Below are 22761 nucleotides of genomic sequence, written 5' to 3'. Positions count from 1 at the left end.
CTGGCCCCGACATCAGCCGCCTGGTGGGACTCCAGACTGTGGTAGAAATGACCGTTCGGAAGCTGAGAATATACCGCCATCACTTATTAATACTTACCAGTATTTACTGACATCTATGTTTCCTGGCACTTATAAGATTTTATATGTTGCAATTTCACCTATTTAAATATTGTGTTTTAACTACTCCGTTGTTTTAAATACATGTTGTTGTTTTTCCCCTGTGAGCTGCCCTGAGCCTGCTGAGGCAGGGAGGGCGGGATTCTGGGTGGGGCGCAGAAAGGGGCCTCAGCGGGGTACAATGCCATAGAGTCCACCCTCCAAAGTAGCCATTTTCTCCCAGGGGAGCTGATTTCTGTCATCTGGAGATCAGTTGTAACCCTGAGAGACCTCCAACCATCACCTGGAGGTTGTATAGTGTAGAAATAACAGAGAAATCATGGGAAGGAAGCAGTAAATAACAAAAACAACCATGATGTTGTATTATGTGTATGTTTTCATAATGTGATGAAGAAATATATTCACTGCAGAACTGAAGCCTAAATGATTGTTCATAATAGAAGAAGAAGAAGAAGAAGAAAAAGAAGAAGAAGAAGAAGAAGTAGTAGTAGTAGTAGTAGTAGTAGTAGTAGTAGTAGTAGTAGTAGTAGTAGTAGTAGTAGAGGAGGAGGAGGAGGAGGAGGAGATTGGATTTATACCCCACCCTTCACTACCCAAAGGAGTCTCAGAGCGGCTTACAAACTCCTTTTCCCCTTCCCTCCCCTCCTCACAACAGAGGTAGGTGGGGCTGAGAGGTAGGTGGGGCTGAGAGAGCTCTGACAGAAACTGCTCTTTTTCAAGGACAGCGCTTATCAGAACTATGGCTTACCCAAGGTCATCCAGCAGGCACAAGTGGAGGAGTGGGGAATCAAACCCGGTTCTCCCAGATTAGAGTCCGCGCACTTAACCACTACACCAAACTGGCTCTTATGGTTGTTTTTGTTATTGACTACCACCTGGAGGGTAATAAGGATCAGACCTGTGGTCTGGAGACCCTTCTTCCCATAACATGCCCCCTTTTTCCCAACCATGGCTAAAAGCAGTCTTAGGAAGTCATTTTGGTTCAGGGGAACCAAGGAAGCTAAATACCCCCTCCTCCAGTACAGAGTCCCTCATTTAACAGCTAAATTACATGTCAGGAGGCCTGGAACAGCCCTTCACTAGGGTCCAGACTGCCACAGGGGCAAGGAAGTCATGGAAGGCAGGACTGCTATGCTCGGCAGCTGCGACACACAGCGCAGAGGGATGCAATTTTTTCCCCCCATGGGTCCCAAAAATCCTCAAAGTAGAACTTTTCTTTACGGTTAAGATGTGGGGGGGGACACCGTTACAGTTCTGAAATCCAGAAACTTCCCATCATAAGGTGAGAGTAGGAGAAAAGGAGACTGAAGAGAACCAGCTACTACTATCCTAATCAGTTTCTCCCAGCAGCGATTAGATTAATAAATACATTTTGACAGGTTAAAGGAGGGGGGGAATACACCAGCTGCCATAAATGGGCTGGGAAAATGTTTCAGGGTGGAAGATACTGTCTTGTTGAATGGTTTGTTGCTCCCAGTTCCCTTTATTTTATCTCACTTTGTTGCAAGGTAGAAAGTTCTTAAAAGGTCCCAGTCTGCCTTATCTGATCTGATCTGCCGGTGTAAAAATAAGCTGGTGGCATGTGAGAAAGGTGAATGTATTGGGTTAAACGTAAATAATATGTATCATTTGCCTTGGAAGCACAAAAGCTTTTCACAGTATCCCCCATGTTTTCCGGTTTAGGGAAAATTTTTCTTCAGACAAATTACAAATATGATATGACTCCAACGGTAACAAGAGAAAGAGAAGAGAAGAGAAGAGAAGAGAAGAGAAGAGAAGAGAAGAGAAGAGAAGAGAAGAGAAGAGAAGAGAAGAGAAGAGAAGAGCGCACACTTAACCACTACACCAAATTATCAGTAAAAAGAAATTTTACTGATAAAAATAGAAGGACATCTTACATGACATATTCATGTAAGTAGATTTAACTTATCGTGAACGGATTAATTTCAGAAAGGTTAACTCGTTACAGCTCCCAGCCCAGGTGATGAAGAGAAATCCCATATACGATGAAATCAAAGGGCCAAAGAGGCTCAACATCTCACCGATGAGAGGGCGGGGCCGACTGCCAAAGGTCCCCAGGTGAGAGAATTCTCTTAACCCTCTCCCTCCCAGATCCTTCTGCATGCAGAGTTACAATATCCAACAAGAGGAGGGATTCCATATTACGTACACTGCAATGTTTGTTTTAGTCCTTTGTGCTATTTGAGAGGCAATCGCAACCTTTACAAAGATCCCACGTGGAGTCTCCGATGTCTTTGAACCCCGTGGGCACCTTTGTAATTCTGACAGAGAATCTGGGGAGAGCCGCTGGGAGTCCGAACAGACAGCCCTGACCTTGACAAACCAATGGACCAAAGCAGCTTCATGTGCATCCACAGGACAGGCAAACCAGGGCTTTAAGTAAATAAAAATACTCACTCCTTCAGCATTATTACTATTATTAGACAGAACAGGTAATAGAACCTATCTTTGAGATACTTACTTGGTCTCCATAGGTTTGATACTGTGGAAATATTGGTGCATCATGTGGTAGAGGAGCCCCACAATGGTAATCCAAGCTGAGGGGAGGGGGGAAAGAAGAGGGGAGGAAAAGGAAGTTTTGTTTACATGTCAGTGTTACAGTTTTGAGAGAAAGAGAAACCACAATTTAAAACCCCACTGTAAATTGACAGTCTTCGGGCCTCTGCAGATCTTTCACACCTCCACTCTAATGGGATGTCTGATTGCTTCCCTGAAGAACCAAGAAGCCCCTGCAGTCGTTTTAGAAAACGGAAAGCAGCAGGAGAGGCAGAGAAGAACTTCTCACTGCTGTGCTAATGCAATGAAGCTAAACTGCAAAATTATTAACTCCCCGTCCATTGTGAAAGCGTGGCACCAACGGGATTGCCCGTGACACTCTACAGCTGTGGTGCAAACAGTGGTTCAGATCATTGTGGGTATTTCTTACCCGATATTTTAAAGCAATTCTTTAAAGAGTACATCTATTCTAGACAGCAAAGATATACTGGCCGTATACTTGTTCTCTTTATTTAGTTAGTTAGTTCATTTGTACCCCCGCCTTCCTCTCCAATAGGAACCCAAAGCAGCTTACATCATTCTCCTCTCCTCCATTTTATTCTCACCACGACCCTGTAAGGTAGGTGAGGCGGAGTGGGGCATGAGTGGGGACTCGAATACAGGTCTCCCAGATCCCAGTCCAACAATGTAACAGCTACAACCAGGGGTCATTTCCTGCAGGAGCGCACAGGAGCGGAGCTCCGGCAGTAAAGAGCCCAGGGGGCGGGCACATGCAACAAGCCCCACCCACTGCTCCCAGCAGCCCTCAGTTAGAGCAAGAAGCAGCCAGGTAAGTTGCAGAGCCCCCCCCCAAAAAAAAAACAGTCCAGTGGCACCTTTAAGACCAAGTTTTATTCAGGTAGAAGCTCTCCCTCCTCTGTGAGGACAGATCTGCACGTTCCCCCCCCCCAGTAGCTAGCAATCCAAAACAGTCCAGTGGCGCCTGAGCGGTGGGTGTTGCCTTCTGACACACTTCTGGTGATGTCAGGGGGTGTGGCATATGCAAATGAGTTAAGCTAATGAGTTATGCTAATGAGCTCCTGCACCTCTTTTTCTACGAAATGACCCCTGGCTACAACCACTTGGGTACTACTAAAGCAGTGGTTCCCAAAGTGGGGTGCTAACAGGCAAGAGGCAGCCGAAGAGGTGCTGGAGGTGGCCCCCTCTGACCACATTGTTCACTTACAGCTGAACAGGTTACGGCACGGCACCATGCTGGCAAACGGCACTCCAAGTTCCTGCCTCTGCATAGTACTGAAGTCTGGCGGAAACTATTAGAATTTTTAGTAATGCTACCAGAGAAACTGTCATCACTGCCTGTGTTTTTGCCTCTGTCATTTTTCAGGTTCTTCTAAAATTTCTGATCCCTAAGCACACTACGGACATTGGTTAAGAAGACAGATCAAGATGGGAAGCTGTCTTACGTCTGTCCGTAGCAGTAGAAAAGAGCAAGAGTCCAGTAGCATCTAAGAGACTAACAAAATTTGTGGCAGGGGAGGAGCTTTCGTGAGTCACTGCTCACAAATGAGAGGTGACTCACGAAAGCTCATCCCCTGTCACAGATTTTGTTAGTCTTTAAGGTGCTACCAGAGTCTTGCTCTTTTGTATTGCTTAAGATGCATTCCCAACCTGATATTTGGTAGAACGTGTTTTTAGTGTGTTCATCCAACTTCCTTCCAAGCAAAGAAATCGACTCCACGTTACAAATGTGGTAATTTAAGACTCCTGCTTAGTGACTACAAACCATACACTGGGAAACCAGTATCACTTCAACAAGCCCGTCCATTGAATTTACTGATCGGTGAAGTAGCTGCTAAATGTGGTAGCAACGATTCTTACTAAATGACTATCAGACTTTGAAAAGCTGGCACCACTGGATTAAGTTCACCAATTTTGTTGAATAAATTAAACTAAAAAGTTTTAATTGGGTTTTGAATAAATGTGCAATTAATTGTTACTGTTTTGAATTTTATTGCCACTATCTTCCTTAATGGGTCACGCAAACTGCAGTTCTGAATAATAGGGTAGGATGGGGGTACTGGAGATGAGTTTGTGGAACCAAGGGGGCGGTGACCCAGAAAAGTTTGGGAACTGCTCTACTAAAGGATCCTAGGTGTTGCAGCTGGTGAGGGTGTTGATGGTTCTCTGTTAGAGATTCCTAGCCACTGAAGTTTACAGACTAAACCAAGGCTCTCTAACATGGTGTCCGCAGGTGCCATGGCACCTGCTGACACCTTTCCTGGTGCCTGCCAAGTCTTTTTAAGAAAGTGGGCAGGGTCAGGTGGGTCTTTTGCCCAGCCTGCAAAGTGGGGCAAGGCCACTGGAGATTTGATTGGCTGTGCAGATTTTGAAAGACACCGCTTTTGCAGCAGCTGCCACCACAGCACAAGAGCTTCACTGTGTGACTAAACGTAAGCTGCTGCAGCCATTTTGTGCCTGGTTGCACCTTCTGCGGTAGCCATTTTGTGAAAACTGTTTTGTTGCTGCGTCCACCTCAATGTATCAGAATTCCAAAGGCACCTCAGAAAGGCTGGGAGCACCTAAATTATGTGTATAGTGTAGATACTGCCACATGTCATGGCGTTGTACCAAGTCCGATCATTTAGCCCAGTGATACTCAGTGGCTCAGGGGCCACACATAGTTCTTTGACGTGGATTTTCCTCAACACCGTTCTCCAAATTGGACACCTTCCCCATGTTTGAGGTAAGCCCAGTGGGGCTTGTGGTTGGCAGTTGGTTTCTACCTTGAAAGCAGCTGCAAGAGGAACAAGTATGCTCTAAGCCCCCTTGCACTGTAAGCATCATGCTAGGGATGGAAGTAAACGTGGCTCTTTTGGCTGAGGTTAACTGTGAATGTGGTTCTCCATGAGCATCACTGATGTAGCCCATCTAATTCAGCACTGTCTGCTCCAGCTGTCATCTGCTCTGCAGGGCCCCAACCAGAGAAAGCTCTTTCCCAGCCCTGATATTCAATAAGTGGAAATGGCTCGGATTAAACCTTGGGCTGTCAGGGTACAAAGCAGGCCGTCGGCCCCTAAACCATAGATTCCCCCTTCAACATCTATTAAAAGCCCGCAAACACTTTTGCGTGTTCTTACTTAGTGGTATGGTTGCCATCCTCCAGAAGGGGCCTGGAGATCCCCCAGAATTACAAGTGATTTCCAGACAACAGAGATCAGTTCGCCTGGAGAAAATGGCTGCTTTGGTGGGTGGCCTCTATGGCATTATACCCTGCTGAAGTGACCAGAAATGACAAGGGTAGCTCTAGCAATTGCCAGAATCTCTAAAGGCCTTTTCTTTTTAATTTTTCTCTAGGACACTGCCCCCGCCACAAGCCTTCCGCTGGTTGTCAGCTCCAGGCCAGGAAATCTCGGAGATTTGGGATGGAGCCTGGAGATAGAAGTCTAGGGAGCAAGTTATAATGCCATACTGTCCCCTCCCCACTCAAAGCAGCCATTTTCTCCAGAGGAACTCATCTGTGTCATCTGGAGAAAGGTTGTAATTCTGGGAGATCTTCAGAGAGGGGGCCACAGCTCAATGAAACAGCATCTCATTGGCATGCAGAAAGCCCCAGGTTTAATCCTGGTATCTCCAGCTAAAGCACCTTGGACAGCAGGTGTTACCCATTCTACATATCTAAAGAAGTGAGATGTCACTCATGAAAGCTCACAGTGAAATAAGTGCAGTTAGTCTTTACGGTGCCCCTGGAATTGTGATGTGTTTAGCAGGTATGAGAAAAGGCCGGTCTGTGTCTGAGACCCCATGGAGTTGCTGTCCATCAGCAAAGGTAGTACTGAGTTAGATGGCACAACAGTTTACTCAGGGGTCGTTTCGTAGAAAAAGAGCTAGGGGAACTCATTAGCATAACTCATTAGCATATGCCACACACCCTGACATCACCAGAACTGTGTTGTAAGGCCACACCCCCTGACATCACCAGAAGTGTGTCATAAGGCCACACACCCCGCCCCCAATGGTCCCGGCTGCCGCCGGCCTTGCAGCTCCACTGCCGAGCCCCATGAGGGGCCCGGCGGTGGACTTGCAAGGCCGGTGAGAGTGCAAGGAAGCCCCGCAAAGGCCCTCCCTGGCCCCAGGCAGGCAGGGGTGGGGAGAGGCAGGGAGGACATACCTCACCCGGGGGAACTGCGATCCCCCGCGATCCCCCCCGAAATGACCTCTGAGTTTACTTTATATGTTCCAATAACAATGCTTTAAAGAACAGCAGTCTTGGCTAACCACACTTCCCAGACCCTCACCCCTTCCTGAGTAAACAATTCTCTTAGGGTGATTCTGCATCTAGCATTTGCTCCACATTTTCTCAACAGGGAGGGGAAAGTGCAGCTCAAGTCTACATCCAGATATCTTGGGGCAACGTTCTACTGACTGCAAAGTGACCCCTGAACAGCCATAAAATGACCATAGATCTATGCAGAACGTACAATAAAATCCAATCATCAAAGGAAGCGAAAGCAGCATGGAGTGTGGAGGCTACCATTAAATCCGACGATCCAAGGAAGCGAAAGCAGTGTGCAATGCAGAGGGGAATTTCTGTTCCAATGTGGGTTTCGTAAAACAACGGAGGGGAAAGGTCAGTGCAGAATCGGCCTTACCTTTGGCTTGGAAAGCTTCACCAGGGATTGAGATATAACTCTGCCCTTGCAACGGGAAGCGATAGTGAGACACGTTCAGGAGCTGAAGAGGCTTCTTGGCCAAAGAATAATCTGTGGAATAATGCAGACATTTAATACAAACAATACGTATGATCGTATTCATTACTTAGAGGGATCCAACCCTCCCCACCAGCACCACAGCCACTTGCCCAGGATTTACTCTTTTAATATCGGCAACATATTTTTAGAAGAAAATTAAGAAAAAACAACAGACAAGCAGGGGTCATTTCCTGCAGGAGCGCACAGGAGCGGCGCTCCGGCAGTAAAGAGCCCAGGGGAAGGGCATATGCAACAAGCCCCACCCCCTGCTCCCAGCAGCCCTGAGTCAGAGCAAGAAGCAGCCAGGTAAATTGCAGAGCTCCCCCTGGCCCCCCAGTCCAAAAACAGTCCAGTGGCAACTTTAAGACTAAGTTTTATTCAGGTACAAGCTCTCCCTCCTCTGTGAGGACAGATCTGCACGTGTGTCCCCCTCCCCCAATAGCTAGCAATCCAAAACAGTCCAGTGGAGCCTGAGTGGTGGGTGTTGCCTTCTGACACACTTCTGGTGATGTCAGGGGGTGTGGCATATGCAAATAAGTTATGCTAATGAGTTATGCTAATGAGCTCCTGCACCTCTTTTTCTACGAAATGACCCCTGCAGACAAGAGACAGGTATTCTACTAAAAGTAATTCGACATCACGCACAAATAAATGGAGATGACTGCTAGGTTCAAGTCCAGCAGCACCCTAAAGCCCACCCCACCCCAGGCTCCACCCTCAGATCTTCAGGTATTTCACAACCCAGAGTTTGCAACCCTAGGACAGAACCAGATCTCTGGAGATTGTTTTAACAGCCAAGCAGTGACTGCATTGATTCACAAGATAGTGGCAAGACCATTCCCACATCAGCTACTAGGATCCTGTCTCTATCCCCAGATTCCCAAGGTCTCACAGGTTATAAACAGCCCTGGATTTATGCAGTCCATTGCTCTGCGCAAGCACTGGAACCCTGTAAAATGTGAAGAATTTTACTTCTTGAGCATTTCGGCCTTTGCCTGAACTATTAAAAAGCAAACTTTCCGCACCTCTGGCTGCCACTGCAAGCTTGAAACTGTAAAGGCTATGCCAGGTGAAACCTCATAACCCAGGGGGATGAACAGAGATTTTTCAGATCATAAGCCTGCATGCACAGGTTTGTGTTTTTAATTACTTCCGCACAGCACTTAGTCACTTAATCACGGCCTGAATAAAATATGGCAATGATGCTGAACGTGCAGGATACTGAACTGCTGACGGACAGATCCGTGCCCACCCGCCATGACTCAATTTATGCATGATGTTAATTTATGTTATGTGCAGTTTAATTAATTCTAAGAGCCTTCGGAACCTCTTAAAGTGAGTAGTGAGGTTTTTTAATGTATTTATACCCCGCTTTTCAACTACATTCGCTCTCATAACAGCTAACAATTAAAATCCATCACAATTTTTAATTAAGGTCTACTGCTGAAATGTTTGGTTATGCTTCAAGCCCCACTAGTGAAAGAAGTTTCACTGAACACTGCAACATCTGTTGGCCAGGCTAAGAAGACAGTGGAGATGGTGGCCTTAGGCAGGGGGCAGGGACTGTCCGAAATGTTAGGTCTCCCATTTTCACGCCCAGTAAGGTTGCCAGCCTCCAGTTTGGTGTAGTGGTTAAGTGCGCGGACTCTAATCTGGGAGAACCGGGTTTGATTCCCCACTCCTCCACCTGGCTGGATGACCTTGGGCAGTTGTAGTTCTGATAAGAGCTGTCCTTGAAAAAGAGCAGTTTCTGTCAAGAGCTCTCTCAGCCCCACCTACCTCATAAGGTGTCTGTTGTGGGGAGGGGAAGGGAAAGGAGTTTGTGAGCTGCTCTGAGACTCCTTTGGGTAGTGAAGGGCGGGTATAAAATCCAATCTCTTTTTCAGTTGGGGCTTGGGGACCTCCCAGAAGTACAAGTGATCACCAGACTACGAAGAACAATTCCCCTGGACATTAAAGTTGTGAGCAGGTGATTTGGCCACTGCATAAATTAGTTTGCTCTGGAGCCCTCCTTTCTGAGCTAAGAGGAAAATGTGTGAGCCGGAGGCTAAAAAACTGTGAGCTGGCTCACACTAACTCAGCTTAGAGGGAACAAAACAAAGCATCCATTTTCTCCAGGGGAACTGATCTCTGTAGTCTGGAGATGAGCTGTAATTCCAGGGGAATCCCCAGGTCCCTCCTGGAGGCTGGCATCCCTAACCTGATCGGCTGTGGCAAAAGGGCTATGCCAAAGGCGGTCAAGTCCAGGACAGAGTTCCTCCCACTCAGTGGCTAAGACAGTTCCAGCTCAGCCCTGTTTCCTTGCCTCTGAGATCCCAGTAAGGCCATCTTTATTCTTTGTGATGGCCGAGAGGCGATAGCGGGAAACAGCATGAGCCATGCTAGCAGCCGATGGACGCCCCGTTGCTTCTGTTCCTGATATTAGTCATTTTAATTGGACTTGATTGTCAGGATGTTCTTGTCAGCCAACTTCTTGAGACCGATATGCAAGGCAGGACATAAATATTTAAAAAAATAATAATAATGATGCAAGCCAGGAAATTCCCTTTTCAAAAGGACACCTGACGCCAGTTGCTGTTCTCTCAGCTTGATCTGCCACTCTATGATATCCATTCCACAATATAAGCATAATTGTGGTCAACCTTACAGGCTTATGGTAAAGATTACTGCAGCAATAATGTACATTAACCACAGTCTGAGCTCCTAAAATGCATGTACATAAATGGTAAGGGTTGTTACTGATTTGTATAATATATATGCATTGCAAAATTAATCGGTTTCATGCCATGTGAACTCTGTATACATGGGTCTGCAGCAGTCTTAACCCATGATAGATGCTTCAAAGTACCAGGGCACCAAGTGATAATTGAAATCTGCATGCAATACGCATGACCGTTTACGAACATCCATCTCGAAGACCTAATTATTGAGACAAATGAAATCCATTTTCTTTATTCCTTGAGTTAATTGTATTCATTCTTCGGTGATGGGTGCAAAGCTCCAGACGCAGAAGCATCGCATTGCGATGATCCAGATTTTGGTTTCAAAGCAAGCACCGTGGCTGCAAAATAAACTTCACCTGCCACTGATGAAGCTCCTTCGAAAGCTACACCCGATGGGCTTCCTCCCAAATTCCGGGCCACGTGCGACATCACGCTGTCAACCGTTTCGACCAAAGCTCCAGCAAAGGGTGCCGTCTGGAAAGCCAAAAGCCAGGACGATGAGACGGTGAAGCAGCAAAGGAATCTGATCTCTAAAGCAAGGTGCATGCCTGATAAATTAAGTATGTCTGTTTATTGAAGGATTTAAAGCTGGCAACCCAGAGGCCAGTATATGGCTCTTTAGGTAGGCAAGCAAGGAGACGCAATCAGCTGGAAGCCTAACCTTTGCCTGAGTGACAAGTTGCTCAAACAAAGGAACTGAGCCGGAGTCATCAGCAGCCTTAGCGGTCCAGATAGGACACTATTGGCTCCCTGCGTCACCTAATCCCTATTGGGCTGTTGCCTGCAGTACCTTCATCTGAACACCTGTCGTGATGGCGCCGCTGTGCAGTAGATAAAAAACCAATAGTAGACCAAAGACCGCATGCAGAAGGGTACTGGAAGTAAGCCCTTTTGGCTTGGCCAGCAGTTCCTGGTCTGAGATCCTTACTGCCTTGTAAGCAACACTCAGCTAGGAATACATGAGGCACAGCTGCATGACGTTCGCTCTACCACACCTCGATGACTGCCAGCTAAATGGGTGAACTACCACCCCAAATTGAAAGGTGTCTCCTTATCAACTGCCTTGTTGAGACTTAAATTTCAGGTGCGGGTGAGCCAGCAGAGATCAAACATCAGAGATAGAACTTTCTGATCATCTTTGAGGGCAAACACACGTTCTGGAGCCTCGAGTCAGGGAGGGGAGGGAAAGTAACTGCAGAGGGAATTTGAAGTGGATCGGTGGTGGTTTGGGGAAAGGCTAAGCACTTCCTCTTTCCTGCTGTTTCACCACTTAAAAATCAGTTCCTCCCAAAGCAGCTTTTCTGGGGCATAAAAGAATAATAATTTCTTAGGGCTAAACCATTTGGAAGCCCCTGTGGGGAGAGGAGCATCTGCAAGGAAATCTGGAACAGAGAAATGGAAGGTAGGGAAAAGATCCTCCCTCCTGCTGTTTCTCCACTTAAAACGAACACCTCCCCAAATCACTTTTCCCTGGGGGCAAAATAGTCCATGGGGGGCTTCAGGGGTACATATTTGCTTGTTAACCAGTGTAAGCCGCCCTGAGCCTGCTGTAAAGCGGGGAGGGCAGGGTATAAACCCGATAAATAATAATAACAACAACAACAATAATAATAATAATAATAAACATGCAGTTTGGCCCACAGACATTACCTCCACAGTTTCAATCCAGCTGGGTAAAGAAAGCACATCTTCCACAGTTTGCAAGAAAGCCTATGAATAAAGAATACCCAGATCATTCCATGCCGTTGCCATTCCTCTAGCAAACAACAATCTAGGCAAGGGCTTCATTAGAGGCTGGCGGTCCATTCATTCTAAAATAATAAACACATATTCATGCACGTCACAGGGAGACAGCATCGCCTGAAGCTGGTCTCATTAGATATCATACGGTATTATTCCCAAGTAATAGAGTATTTGTAGATGCTAACATCACAATAATGTTCCCTTTATGCTCTCATCTGTTTATTTCTCTTTTCACAATGTTGAGATAAAAACTGAGCAAAAATGACTGAAGCTGGGAGAAAAATACCCCAGATTGCAATAGAACCTTGTGTGTGAGTGGATAGTGTTTTTTTTATAAGAAAAGGTAACTACACTGTCAATAGTGCATGGAAGTCTCCCTGTACCAGCATATTTTACAATATGCATCAACTATCATGGCTGACCCCTCCTTCCATACTGTGCCTTGGGAGGGGGTGCTGCTGCTGCTGCTGCTGCTGCTGCTGGGAACAGGGGATTTTGAGAGCGGTGCTTGTGGATAATGGAGTTTGGGAAGGATGTGGCATTGCTTCCAGGTAACGCTCTAGGAATTTCCCCAGCCTCTATGGTAAAAACCATATAGATGTGGGAAAATTCCTAGAATATCACTAGATGCAATTTTCTGGCCATTTGTTTTTCCTCTTATGCCTCAATTTCTCAAGGGTGGAGCACTGGGGCTGAGGGCAGGGGTTCATCCAGAGCAAGCTGGCTCTGCTGAACAGATAGATCAGGCACAGATCAGTAGATTTCCAAAATCAAACTGGAGAAAAACAAGGCATAAGTATCCACATAAATAAACCAACACTGTGCCAGAACTTAAAGCTATCTCACAATGGTAGTAGCCAATGTCAGGGCAGACAGCACCACATGTCCTAATGGGTATTATTCTCTGTGCAACTTTACTTGATTTCATTGATATCAGTTGGATTGACTTTTGGATAAGCGTGATCCCAACATAGGTGCAAGCCAACATACATACATTGCCCTCACCAACAAAAAATGACGCCTCCCCGACCCCAACACACCCTACTTAATCAACTTAAGCAGAAGTCAATATGAACATCTATGTTCATTTCATCCCATGTACATTTTTATGTTGCCCTGTTGAGAATAAACACAGAAACAGTGCTAGGAGGCAACTTCAGAAGACTTCTATGCCCTGTTCGTTGGTTACTGGCCCTCCTCCCTGGTTCTGGTATTTTCTGTGAGTTTTTATTGAATTATTTTATAATTTTTAATGTTTTTATGTGTGCCATTTTGTGGATCCTGAACAGGTGGAAAGGTGGCATAAAATTCTTTATGTAAATAAGTAAATAAAACACATCCTCGTTCCCTGAAAATTCAGAATGCATTTAAGGTGCACACAAAAACAAAAAAGGAGGGAGGGATTCTATTTTCCTTTTATCTGAGCGTATAACCTCCAGGCCCACCGCCGCCACCATTGCTTCTGGCTTTAAGCATCACATTTGCTGTCAGAATCACACAACTGATTACTGTCACAACAATGATCGCTTAAGGCCAGCATTAAAAAGGGAATAATCTGCCTGCCAAGACCATCAAAGGCAGAGTTTTGTTAGCAGAACGTGACTTCTCAGCCTCTGGCTAGCTCAGACCCTGCGGGCAGAATGCGGACTGTAAAACACAAAGCAAAGAGGAAGGACAAAATGTGGGAGGCTTTCAGCTCAGCGAAATGACGGGGCTGATACTGGAACATACCTGCAAGTCAGCAAAAATTCTGCCTGAGTGGTGGCAATAACAACAACAAAAAAAGACCTGGGAGATTTGCTGGGCTCGTTCGCAGCCACGTCCGACCTGTTCGCCCAAAAGCATAAGGCTTCTGTGAGAAGCGACGAAAATTGCTCCCCTCGGCCTCTTCAGAGCTGCCAGCCCCAGTTTGCAAATCTTTTCCTAGATAAGCTTCAGTCTTTTATTTATCAACAGAAAATATTTCTAAGCCTGTTTCTCAACTAAGGTTCTCAAAGGCATTAGATGGGCTTGCCACCCTCCAGCTGACAGCTGGAGCTCTCCTGCAATTACAACATATCTCCAGGCGACAGAGATCCGTTCACCTGGAGGAAATGGCAGCTTTGGAAGGTGGATTCTATGGCACCATGCCCCATGGAAGTCCTTCCTCTCCCCAAACCCCACCCTCCCCAGCCTCCACCCCCCAAATCTCCAGGTATTTCCCAACCCAGAGCTGGCAAGCCTCTGTGGGTAACAAAATACCGTTATACAAGATGGAGTTCAAACAATATCCACATTTTAAAAGATTTATCCCCCAGCTGCCACCAGAAACAGGCACAAAGTGGTGGTGGAAACTGCCGTCGAGTCACAGCTGACCTATGGTGGGTGACTCCATAGGGTTTTCAAGGCAAGACACAGCCAAAGGTTGTTCGCCGTTGCATAGCAACCCTGGGCTTCCTTGGTGGTCTCCCATCCAGGACGGACCCTGCTTAACTTCCGAGATCTGATGAGATCGAGCTAGCCTGGGCCATCCAGGTGAGGGCAAAGTACAATTATGCGAGATGGAGTTTTAACAGTGCCCACATTTTAAAAGATGTATCCCCAGCTTTTGGGTGGTAGTTGCCACCAGAAACAGGCACAAAGTAATCGGTTGCAATTAAAGTGTGTGTTTTACGTAATTAGCAATCAAATTTGGTTAATTTAGGCCCCGGTCACACGGGAGGATTTGATCCGCAAGAGGGACGGATCGGGGGCGTATCAAGCAGGCGCGATCACACCACAACTACTGGGAAGCGGCGCGCACCCGTCCCCAATCCATCTCTTCCAGCCGAAGATGTGGAGTTAAAATAAACCTGCAACGCACTACTACCTACCGGAAAATCCGCGGCACAGGCGGCCGTGTGATCGCCGACACGCCCGTCTCCCACAGCATGCGAGGCCCCTTGCCGAACTGCGCAGGCACACACATGCACAGCTGACTCGCCTCGCTCTCCTGTCCGTGGCTTCCCCCTCGCATCTGATCGCGCTGGGGAGCATATGCGCGGCGGCTCGGGGGATCTGTCTGATCCCGCTGCCGCGTTTCTCTTTTGCTGCGGCTCTAAAAAGCCGCACTTCCGCCCCAGCTTTTCCTGCAGTGTGACCGGGGCCGTACAAAGCAGAACTAGATTTTACAACATGGAAAAAGGCAACTCTCTGGAAATGGTTATCTAGGATGACCAGATGTCCTCTTTTTAGAGGACACGTCCTCTTTTTTGTGTGTGTCCGTCTTCTTTTGGGCTCTTTAAAAAAAAAACTGATGGAAGCGACCTCTGTTGGGATTGGAAGGTTAGTTAGTAGCAATTACCACAGGTTAAATATTAGGGGTATTTAAAATTAAATTTGTCATAGTGGCCACTTGTTAGAAGGAGTCAGTTGTGAAATATATCCTCTCTTTAGCTATTCAAAATATGGTAACCCTGGGCTATTGAAACAAAATTCTGGTTACAGTGCAACCCTCCCCAAAGACCAATCGAAAAGCTTCCCTCAGAGGAGCATGTCTTCAACCTCTGTCTTCACACAGGAGCAGAATGTACAAAAAAATGTTACTAGCACACCTGCCCCTGAGTACCACCATTAAGTAATCTGTGGTGTACTGGCAGGCAGCCTGGGGAAAAAGCACCGCTTCGTAATACATTTTACAAAAATACTCCCTCTTTCCAAAGGAAATACCTTCTTCCCTCCTTTTAACCATTTTTCTTAATCCACCAGTCCCCTCGGCCAGCTCTGCCAACAGCCATACATCTAGTAATATATATTTAACCAATATATGAAGAATATTTACCTCAATATATTGACTGATGAAGGAAATTTTCCACAGTGAATTGACTGAGTAAATTGACTGACTTTCCTCAGGAAACCAAGTAATAGATGAAGGAAATTTACCTCGTAAAACTAACAGCTCTTAGTAGGTCCGAACGTTCCTCTGTAATAGGGCAGTCCTAAACAGACTTACACCCTTCTAAGACCACTGATTTCAATAGTCTTAGAAGGGTGTAATTCTGTTTAGGGTTGCACTCTAAATGAAGTAACAGATGAAGAAAATATTCCTCAGTAAATTGACTAGCATCTCTTCATAAATCAAGTAACGGATGGTGGAAATGCCCCTCAGTAACTGAACTAACAAATAAAAGTAAATTTACCTCAGTAAGATTAAAGGCGGTCTCTGCTGAGAGTGATTCATTGGGTAAGGCAAGGGAAATGTTTTCCAAGTAGTCCAGCATGGCACCAGGGTAAAGGAAGTTTCCTCTCTCCTCCGTAAGGTTAACTATGATGGGTCGGTAGGCATTTCTGGATGGCTGGAAGATTGACACAGTATCTCACCTTTCCATGTCAATGGTCAACACAATATCTTCTCAATACTGAGACGCACTCAACAAATGCAGGAGGCAAGTGTCTTATTCTGAGAAACAAGTGTCTTATGCTGAAATAACTGGATAACCCTGTGAAATTTCACAGATCAGTTTATGCCCTGACTAATGCAACCTTGTGGTCTCCAGCCTTCCCTTGTTAGACCTTCAACATTTTATCCACTGATTAAAATAATTTCCGTCTCATTGCTCAGCTGTGCAAAGCCTCTCTTCAAATCCCTGCACAGATTTCCCCATCCACTTCCATATCCTGCATAGATTCCCCCATCCCCTTCCATATGCAATACACGTAACTTTGAAAGCTTTCCACGACTAAGTTGCATTCTATCTGTCTACGCATCTCTTGTCATCTTCTTGCCAGTAGGGTTGCCAACCTCTAGGCGGTGCCTGGAAATGTCCCAGAATCAGAACTCATCTCCAGGCAACATAGATCAGTTCCCCTGGAGAAAATGGCTGCTTTGGAGGAGGAGGAGGAGGAGATTGGATTTATATCCCACCCTTCACTACCCAAAGAAGTCTCAGAGCGGTTTACAATCCCTTTCCCTTCCCCTTCCCACAACAGACACCCTGTGAGGTACTTGAGGCTGAGAGAGCGCTCCCGAGAACTGTCCTTGAGAAAACATCTCTGAAAGAACTTATGACTGACCCAAGGTCACCCCGGCAGCTGCATGCGGAGGAGTGGGGAATCAAACCTCCCAGATTAGAGTCCACGCTCTTAACCACTACACCAGAGTGGCTCTCTGCCCTCTTTGAGGGTAGACTCTATGGAATTGTACCCCACTGAAGTCCTATTCCTCCCCAGGCTCCACCCCCAAAATCTCCAGGTATTTCCCAACCCAGAGTTGGCAACCCTACTTACAAGAAACGTTTGTACCTTCAGTTGTTAGGGTTGCCAACTCTGAGTTGGGAAATACCTGGAAACGTTGAGGGTGGAGCCTGGGGGCGGACCCCAGTGGGGTCTAATGCCACAGAGTCCACCCTCCCAAGAAGCCATTTTCTCCAGGGGAAACTGATCTCAGTTGCATGGAGATCAACTGTAATTCCAGGAAATCTTCAGGCCCCACCTGGAGGTTGGTAACAGTATTGGTTGTATGACCCTGCCAAGTGACCATGATTCTCTTTGTTCTTTAAAGGCCCTGCCCAGTCACCACTGCTGTCCCTTATGCCTGGAATTCTTCCCCAAACTGCCAACGTGGAACTATTTCAGTCTCCCCAAATCTCCTCTGTAAAAGAAACCATCTTTTTCATGGAGCCTTATGGCTTAAGCCCTCAAGGAAAGCACCGACGAATGCAACAAAAGCTTAAGTATGTGCTGCTGCATTTATTCATATCCATCCCTTGTTAACCTTGGCATTCTCCCTCCACACTGGCTCCTTCCTCTACCTATTCTCTCCTCCATTAAATTTTAAATTGTCATATCCTCTGGGCAATGACCTGGGTATTTTTTATGCTGAAGCGTGATTCCCCCATGGATGATGCTATCTAAAATGATGATGGGTACTCCAAGGCAACATTTCCATCCCTGGCATCAGTCTCGGGATGGCCTCCCATTCTGTTATTTTCCACATGGAGATCGATGTCTCCTCAATGCACCTTTTCTCAGTATATTATTTTGGTTGTGTGAAGCGCTACAGCCCAAGAATATTAGAAGGGCCTTGGCAGGTCAACCAAGGTCTGCCTCATCCAACCATCTATTGCCAAGAAAATGTCAACCACAGCCAAGCAAGGCATAATGGTTTGCCCTCGTTAGCTCTCGTCGTCAGCATCCAACATTCAGCCTCTTGAGCGATCACAGCTGATAAAATCATCCCATTCCTCTGTAACGTGCAAGGGGCCACAGAAGGCCATGAAGCCGCAGACCTTTGGGAAGCATATTTAAAATTGCTGCAGTGCGCTGCAACTTGGGCCCACGGTGAAGAGCACTCACCAAACAGCCATTAAGTTGCAGCTCGCTTCAACGAAATGATCTTGAGAACTAGCAATGAGTGAAAGAGGTTTTAACAAAAACAAATACCTAAGCATTTCACCTAGACCGAGTGAAAATTGCTTCCTTTCTCATTCTGACTAAACACACTTGATAACAGCTACGTCAAAATCCCATTAGTTTTCATCTTGTTCGTTTCAGACTTGAAGGGCGTGAGTTGAATTCCTGATGTGTCGGCAGGGAGGGCGAGGCAATCATTCCAGCAACACACTTGTTTGTGATACAAGTTAAATTGGCAGCTTTACTCTCTTTTTTAAATCCCTGTTACAAACAATAATGTAGGTGGTTGAAGTTCTCTAAAGTAGTCGTCCCTGATGTAGCGCCTGGGGGCACCGTGGCATAACCTTATGGGTTCCCTGGTGTCCATTTACACATCTTCAACAAATCATTTCTTCTCCAAAGCAACGAGTCAATCCAAGCTTTCTTCCACCTCACAGGAATACGCAGCACTTCAGAGGAACTCAGCAGGCAACACATTTATGTCTCCAGGGAGCGCCCATTCAAAAACAGCTGCCATTGTAGGATGATGCTTGACTTACAACCTCCCAGAGTTTTGTAACTGGCCTTCCCACCTCATGGCAGCCATTTTGTGACTGCTTCCTGAGGGCACCCATTTTTTAGTGGTGCCCACTTCTCATTCTCAAAATCCCAAAAGTGCATACAGGCCGAACAAAATAGAGGATCCCTGCTCGAAAGCCTGAGATTTACGAGGGGGGTGCTAATTTATATGTATCCCAGTTCCCTTTCCCCTCCCATCTGCAGTCCAACCAAGCCATTAGGCATGCTACAGTGTGACCCCCCACCATATCAAAAGTAGGCTTACCGGGCTCTGGTTAGGGGCAGGGAATCTCCCACCTCCAGCTCCTGTTTCCTGCCACTGTTTCTGCAGCCAGTGGGGAAAAACTAATGTTTCAAAAAAGTTGTTGGCAACAGCATGACATCATCTCCAGTCAATCCTCTCTAGGAATCACCAGAAACTCTATGGTTTTACCACCAAGTTTCCAGTGATTCCTAGAGAGGTGTGATTACTTCTGGGCTTTCCAAAATGGTTTTTCTCAGGGTGTGTGGAGTTGCAGAGAGGAGGGGTAAGAAAATTCTGTGTGCCCAAACCAATAGGTTAATTTTTCATAAATCGATCAAAATCTTAGGATGGCAACTTTTTTCATTATATACAACCATCAGTAAAGAGACAGCTTTTCAGGACATTGCCTACCATTGGAACTGTTTCCGTTGCTTGCTGGCCCCATGGAGCTGTCGAAGAAAGCAAAGGTTGATCACCTAGAAAAAACATTCACATGAATTGTCCCTTCACCTTAAACCATTGGAGTACATGATCTACAAACCACGGTAAAAGCTGGAGAAGTCAAGAACTAACCCACTATCAACAGACATGCATACTGCAGTGTGCGATGACTTTCCTATTTACACACATTGTTTCCCTGCCAAGTGAACAGATATGCATTGATGCCAGAGTACCTAAGCACCAGGTCCGTAGCCAGGATTTTTTTTTATTCGGGGGGTCTTTAAATAAGTCAGGGGGCATTCCACAGGCACCCCTGCTGCACATACACCCCTAAGGGAGCACCTGGGCTGGATGGGGAGTCAGGGGGCCTAGGAAGTAAGTCAGGGGGCCAGGCCCCGAGATGCCCCACTGTAGCTACAGGCCTGCTAAGCACACTAGGTATCTTTAAGAGTGTCCCCTTCGTTATGAGCCACTCTGCACATTAAGCTCTTTGTACTCTTGCCTGGTGCATACATAACACTATCTCCTTGCAAACCATCATTTGCAAGCTGACAACCAGTCACAAGAATATTTCCCATACCACCACCACCACCCAAGCATGAATCCCACCCTACCTCCGTCTGAAAGCTCAGCATTATATCTGCACCAAAGTTATTAATGCAAATCAAGTCTTCCCATTTTAACTGGAGTCTGAAATCAGTATCTGAAGTGGGTTTGCAATCCAAGATTTACACCTCGCAGCTTGCTAGAATGGGTGGTATTTCCACTTACCAACAGCGGCTGTAAAATACTGCTCAACTTCCTTAGGTGTGAGCACTCTTTCCCATATGATAAATTCATCAAAAACCCCATTAACATAACGTCCAGTCTGGTCACCCTCTGATCCCGTCAACATATTTGAGCTCGAGTCCGCGTAACTGTAGGAAACTTTCCCGTTAGGGTCAGTGGTATGTAAGGTTCCGTTGACGTACACTTTCAAACCATCCTGAGACTTCCAGGTGAAGAGAACATGAGTCCAGTAGGGACCTGAAAAGAACAGCAAATCAGTGGAGATCATAAGGTTCTGTGAATTCGCTGACACAAATCAAAATCCCCATCTCAGAAGTAATCAAATTTTGGAGGGGGCGGCGGCGTGGGAATCCATAATTTACCACTCCTTTAAACACTTAGTATAAAAATTGGATTTAGTATATATTAAGAGTAAACTAAGATCTGATAGAATGAAGTAATAGAAGCCTGCGATCAGGAGTTCCCAACGTGATATCCGCAAGTGCCGTGGCACCTGCTGACACCTCTTCTGGCATCCACCAAGTGTTTTTCGAAACTGGACATAGCCAGGGGTGGCTACTGCCCCGCCGGGCTTCTGATTAGTATTGGGGACCTGATTGGTTGTGCAGATTAAAATAATGTTCTTTCAGCACAAACTTCCACAGTAGTGTTACTTTTATTCTCTCTCTCTCTCTCTCTGTCTCTGCTTTCCCAGTGTATTTTTTTTAATTACTCTTCTTCTCCCCTGTATTTGGACTTCCTCTGTGTGTGTGTCTCTCTCTCTTCCTCCTGCAGTGGCCATTTTGTCACTGGCTCCACCTCCCACAGCAACCATGTTGTGGTTGTGCCCACCACCTTGTGTCAGTATTCCCAAGATGCCCACAGGCTCAAAATGGCTGAGGACCCCTGCATTAGACCACAGAATAAGATATACTAGGGCATACTGTTTTTAAACCTCCCATGCATAAAACCCTCTTTAAAAGCAAAAAAGAAAAAGCACACCAGGTTGGGAAGGGTCTAGCCCTGTTGCACTAATTTTCTTCTTGCAGTGAGTTGCTTAAAGAGAACAGCATACATAAACAGGGTCCTCCGTCTGCAATCCATGGGAAACAGCCTGTTTTCCCACCTCAGAACGCCAGCAGCCCGTTTTACTGCTAGCACAGATCGCCACATCAAAATGAGGTGCGCAGCCAAAAAGAAGTGTTTTAGTGTCAAACAAGTGAGAAGCTAGAGCTTATCTTCTTTTTAAACATCACCTTCTGCTCTCCCTTCTGTTCCCTGATCGGTGAGGGCGGATGTACTTAGCTCAGGCATCCATTGCCTACCTTGATCCATCCAGGCTTAAGCCTAGGCAGCATTGTAAACAGATGCTGCGGCTGACTCCAGAGCAGCCTCTTAAAACCTCAGGGGGAGGGCGGGGCAGGGGGAGGCAGGGCACAGCCAGGGAAGGTATTGGCTCAGATTCCCTCCACTCACCTTGAGTCCACCCCTGAAGAGAGGGCATTGGAGGAGTCCAGCATCAGCCCATCTCCAAGGAATCTTTTATTAGGCTGGCCCAGGGAAGGCCAAGGAGGAAGGGCCAGACAAAACCCAAGAATCCATGAGAGAGGCAATTGACAGGAGAGAGGGGGTGGGGGATCAGGGTTAAAGAATCTCTCTCACACACACACACACACGCCCTATTCTGAGGTTCTTCCTGGGGCAGGACCGATAAAACAAAACCCTGTCAGATGCTACAGCCCTGAACTCCGTCCCAGCTCTGACCCTCAGGTTGTAGCATACAGACTAAAATACATACAATTTATTAAGAATATCCCAATCTAATAACAAGCTTCCTGCATCCATTATCTGTGCTCATCTCTAAGAAACTAACCATTCTGAAAACCCTAGATTTACCTGATGGGATGAAACTTGCCTCCCATTTCCACGAATGCTGATGGTTATACAGTTCCACGGATCCTTTGCCTTCACTGAAGGAGATCTTGAACCCATTGGAAAGTACCTGATCGCCATATGCTGGGGGAGAATTGGGTTGTTGTGTCTTTGTCTTCCAGAAAAAAGAGAATGTTACACCTAGCAGAGGAAACAGAGAGAGAGGGAGGAGGGATTGTCGATGAGAAGATGGACCTGGAATTTAAACTCTTTGCACATTTGCCAAGATGTCCAATTACTGCAGCCAAGAGCGTGAGACTCTCTTCCATTTATTTTACTTTCTTTCTTAATCAAAGCACCTTACAACAACATACATTTTATTATAAACTATTAAAGCAACAATTAATAAAACAACAACAGCAGAAATTTAAAAAAAACAGCAGAATACAAAGTACATTAAACAACTTTGGAAAGCAGATTTTTTTTAAAAAAAAAAATGCCATAAGATCTATTAGAGTATTTCAACAGGCAATTTTTGTGGGTGATAAAATTTTAGAAGGTGGCACGGAAAGGGCATGCAACATAAGTCCCTGTGACTGGCAGAAAGTAAGAAGTTCCTGATTTGCCCCAACCTGCAATAAATATCAGCAGCATGACCCTC

The 22761-nt window shown here is 46.1% G+C and overlaps 1 protein-coding gene across 1 annotated transcript in view; it reads right to left on the bottom strand.

Annotated features, from left to right (window-relative positions):
- ADGRD1 (adhesion G protein-coupled receptor D1) overlaps nt 1-22761 on the bottom strand; it is a 183192-nt gene that overhangs the window by 109611 nt on the left and 50820 nt on the right. Inside the window, exons 6-13 of the mRNA XM_015417864.1 lie at nt 22125-22301; nt 20232-20486; nt 19431-19495; nt 16006-16161; nt 11756-11815; nt 10462-10579; nt 7284-7394; nt 2600-2675 (exon numbers count right to left, since the gene is read on the bottom strand). Coding sequence (XP_015273350.1) covers nt 2600-2675; nt 7284-7394; nt 10462-10579; nt 11756-11815; nt 16006-16161; nt 19431-19495; nt 20232-20486; nt 22125-22301 — 1018 coding nt within the window. The remainder of the gene's footprint in view (nt 1-2599; nt 2676-7283; nt 7395-10461; nt 10580-11755; nt 11816-16005; nt 16162-19430; nt 19496-20231; nt 20487-22124; nt 22302-22761) is intronic.

This window comes from Gekko japonicus, unplaced genomic scaffold (assembly GCF_001447785.1).
Source record: "Gekko japonicus isolate JY-2015 unplaced genomic scaffold, Gekko_japonicus_V1.1 scaffold328, whole genome shotgun sequence".
Classification (NCBI taxonomy): Eukaryota; Metazoa; Chordata; class Lepidosauria; order Squamata; family Gekkonidae; genus Gekko; species Gekko japonicus.
This window is presented reverse-complemented; position numbering and strand designations above follow the sequence as displayed.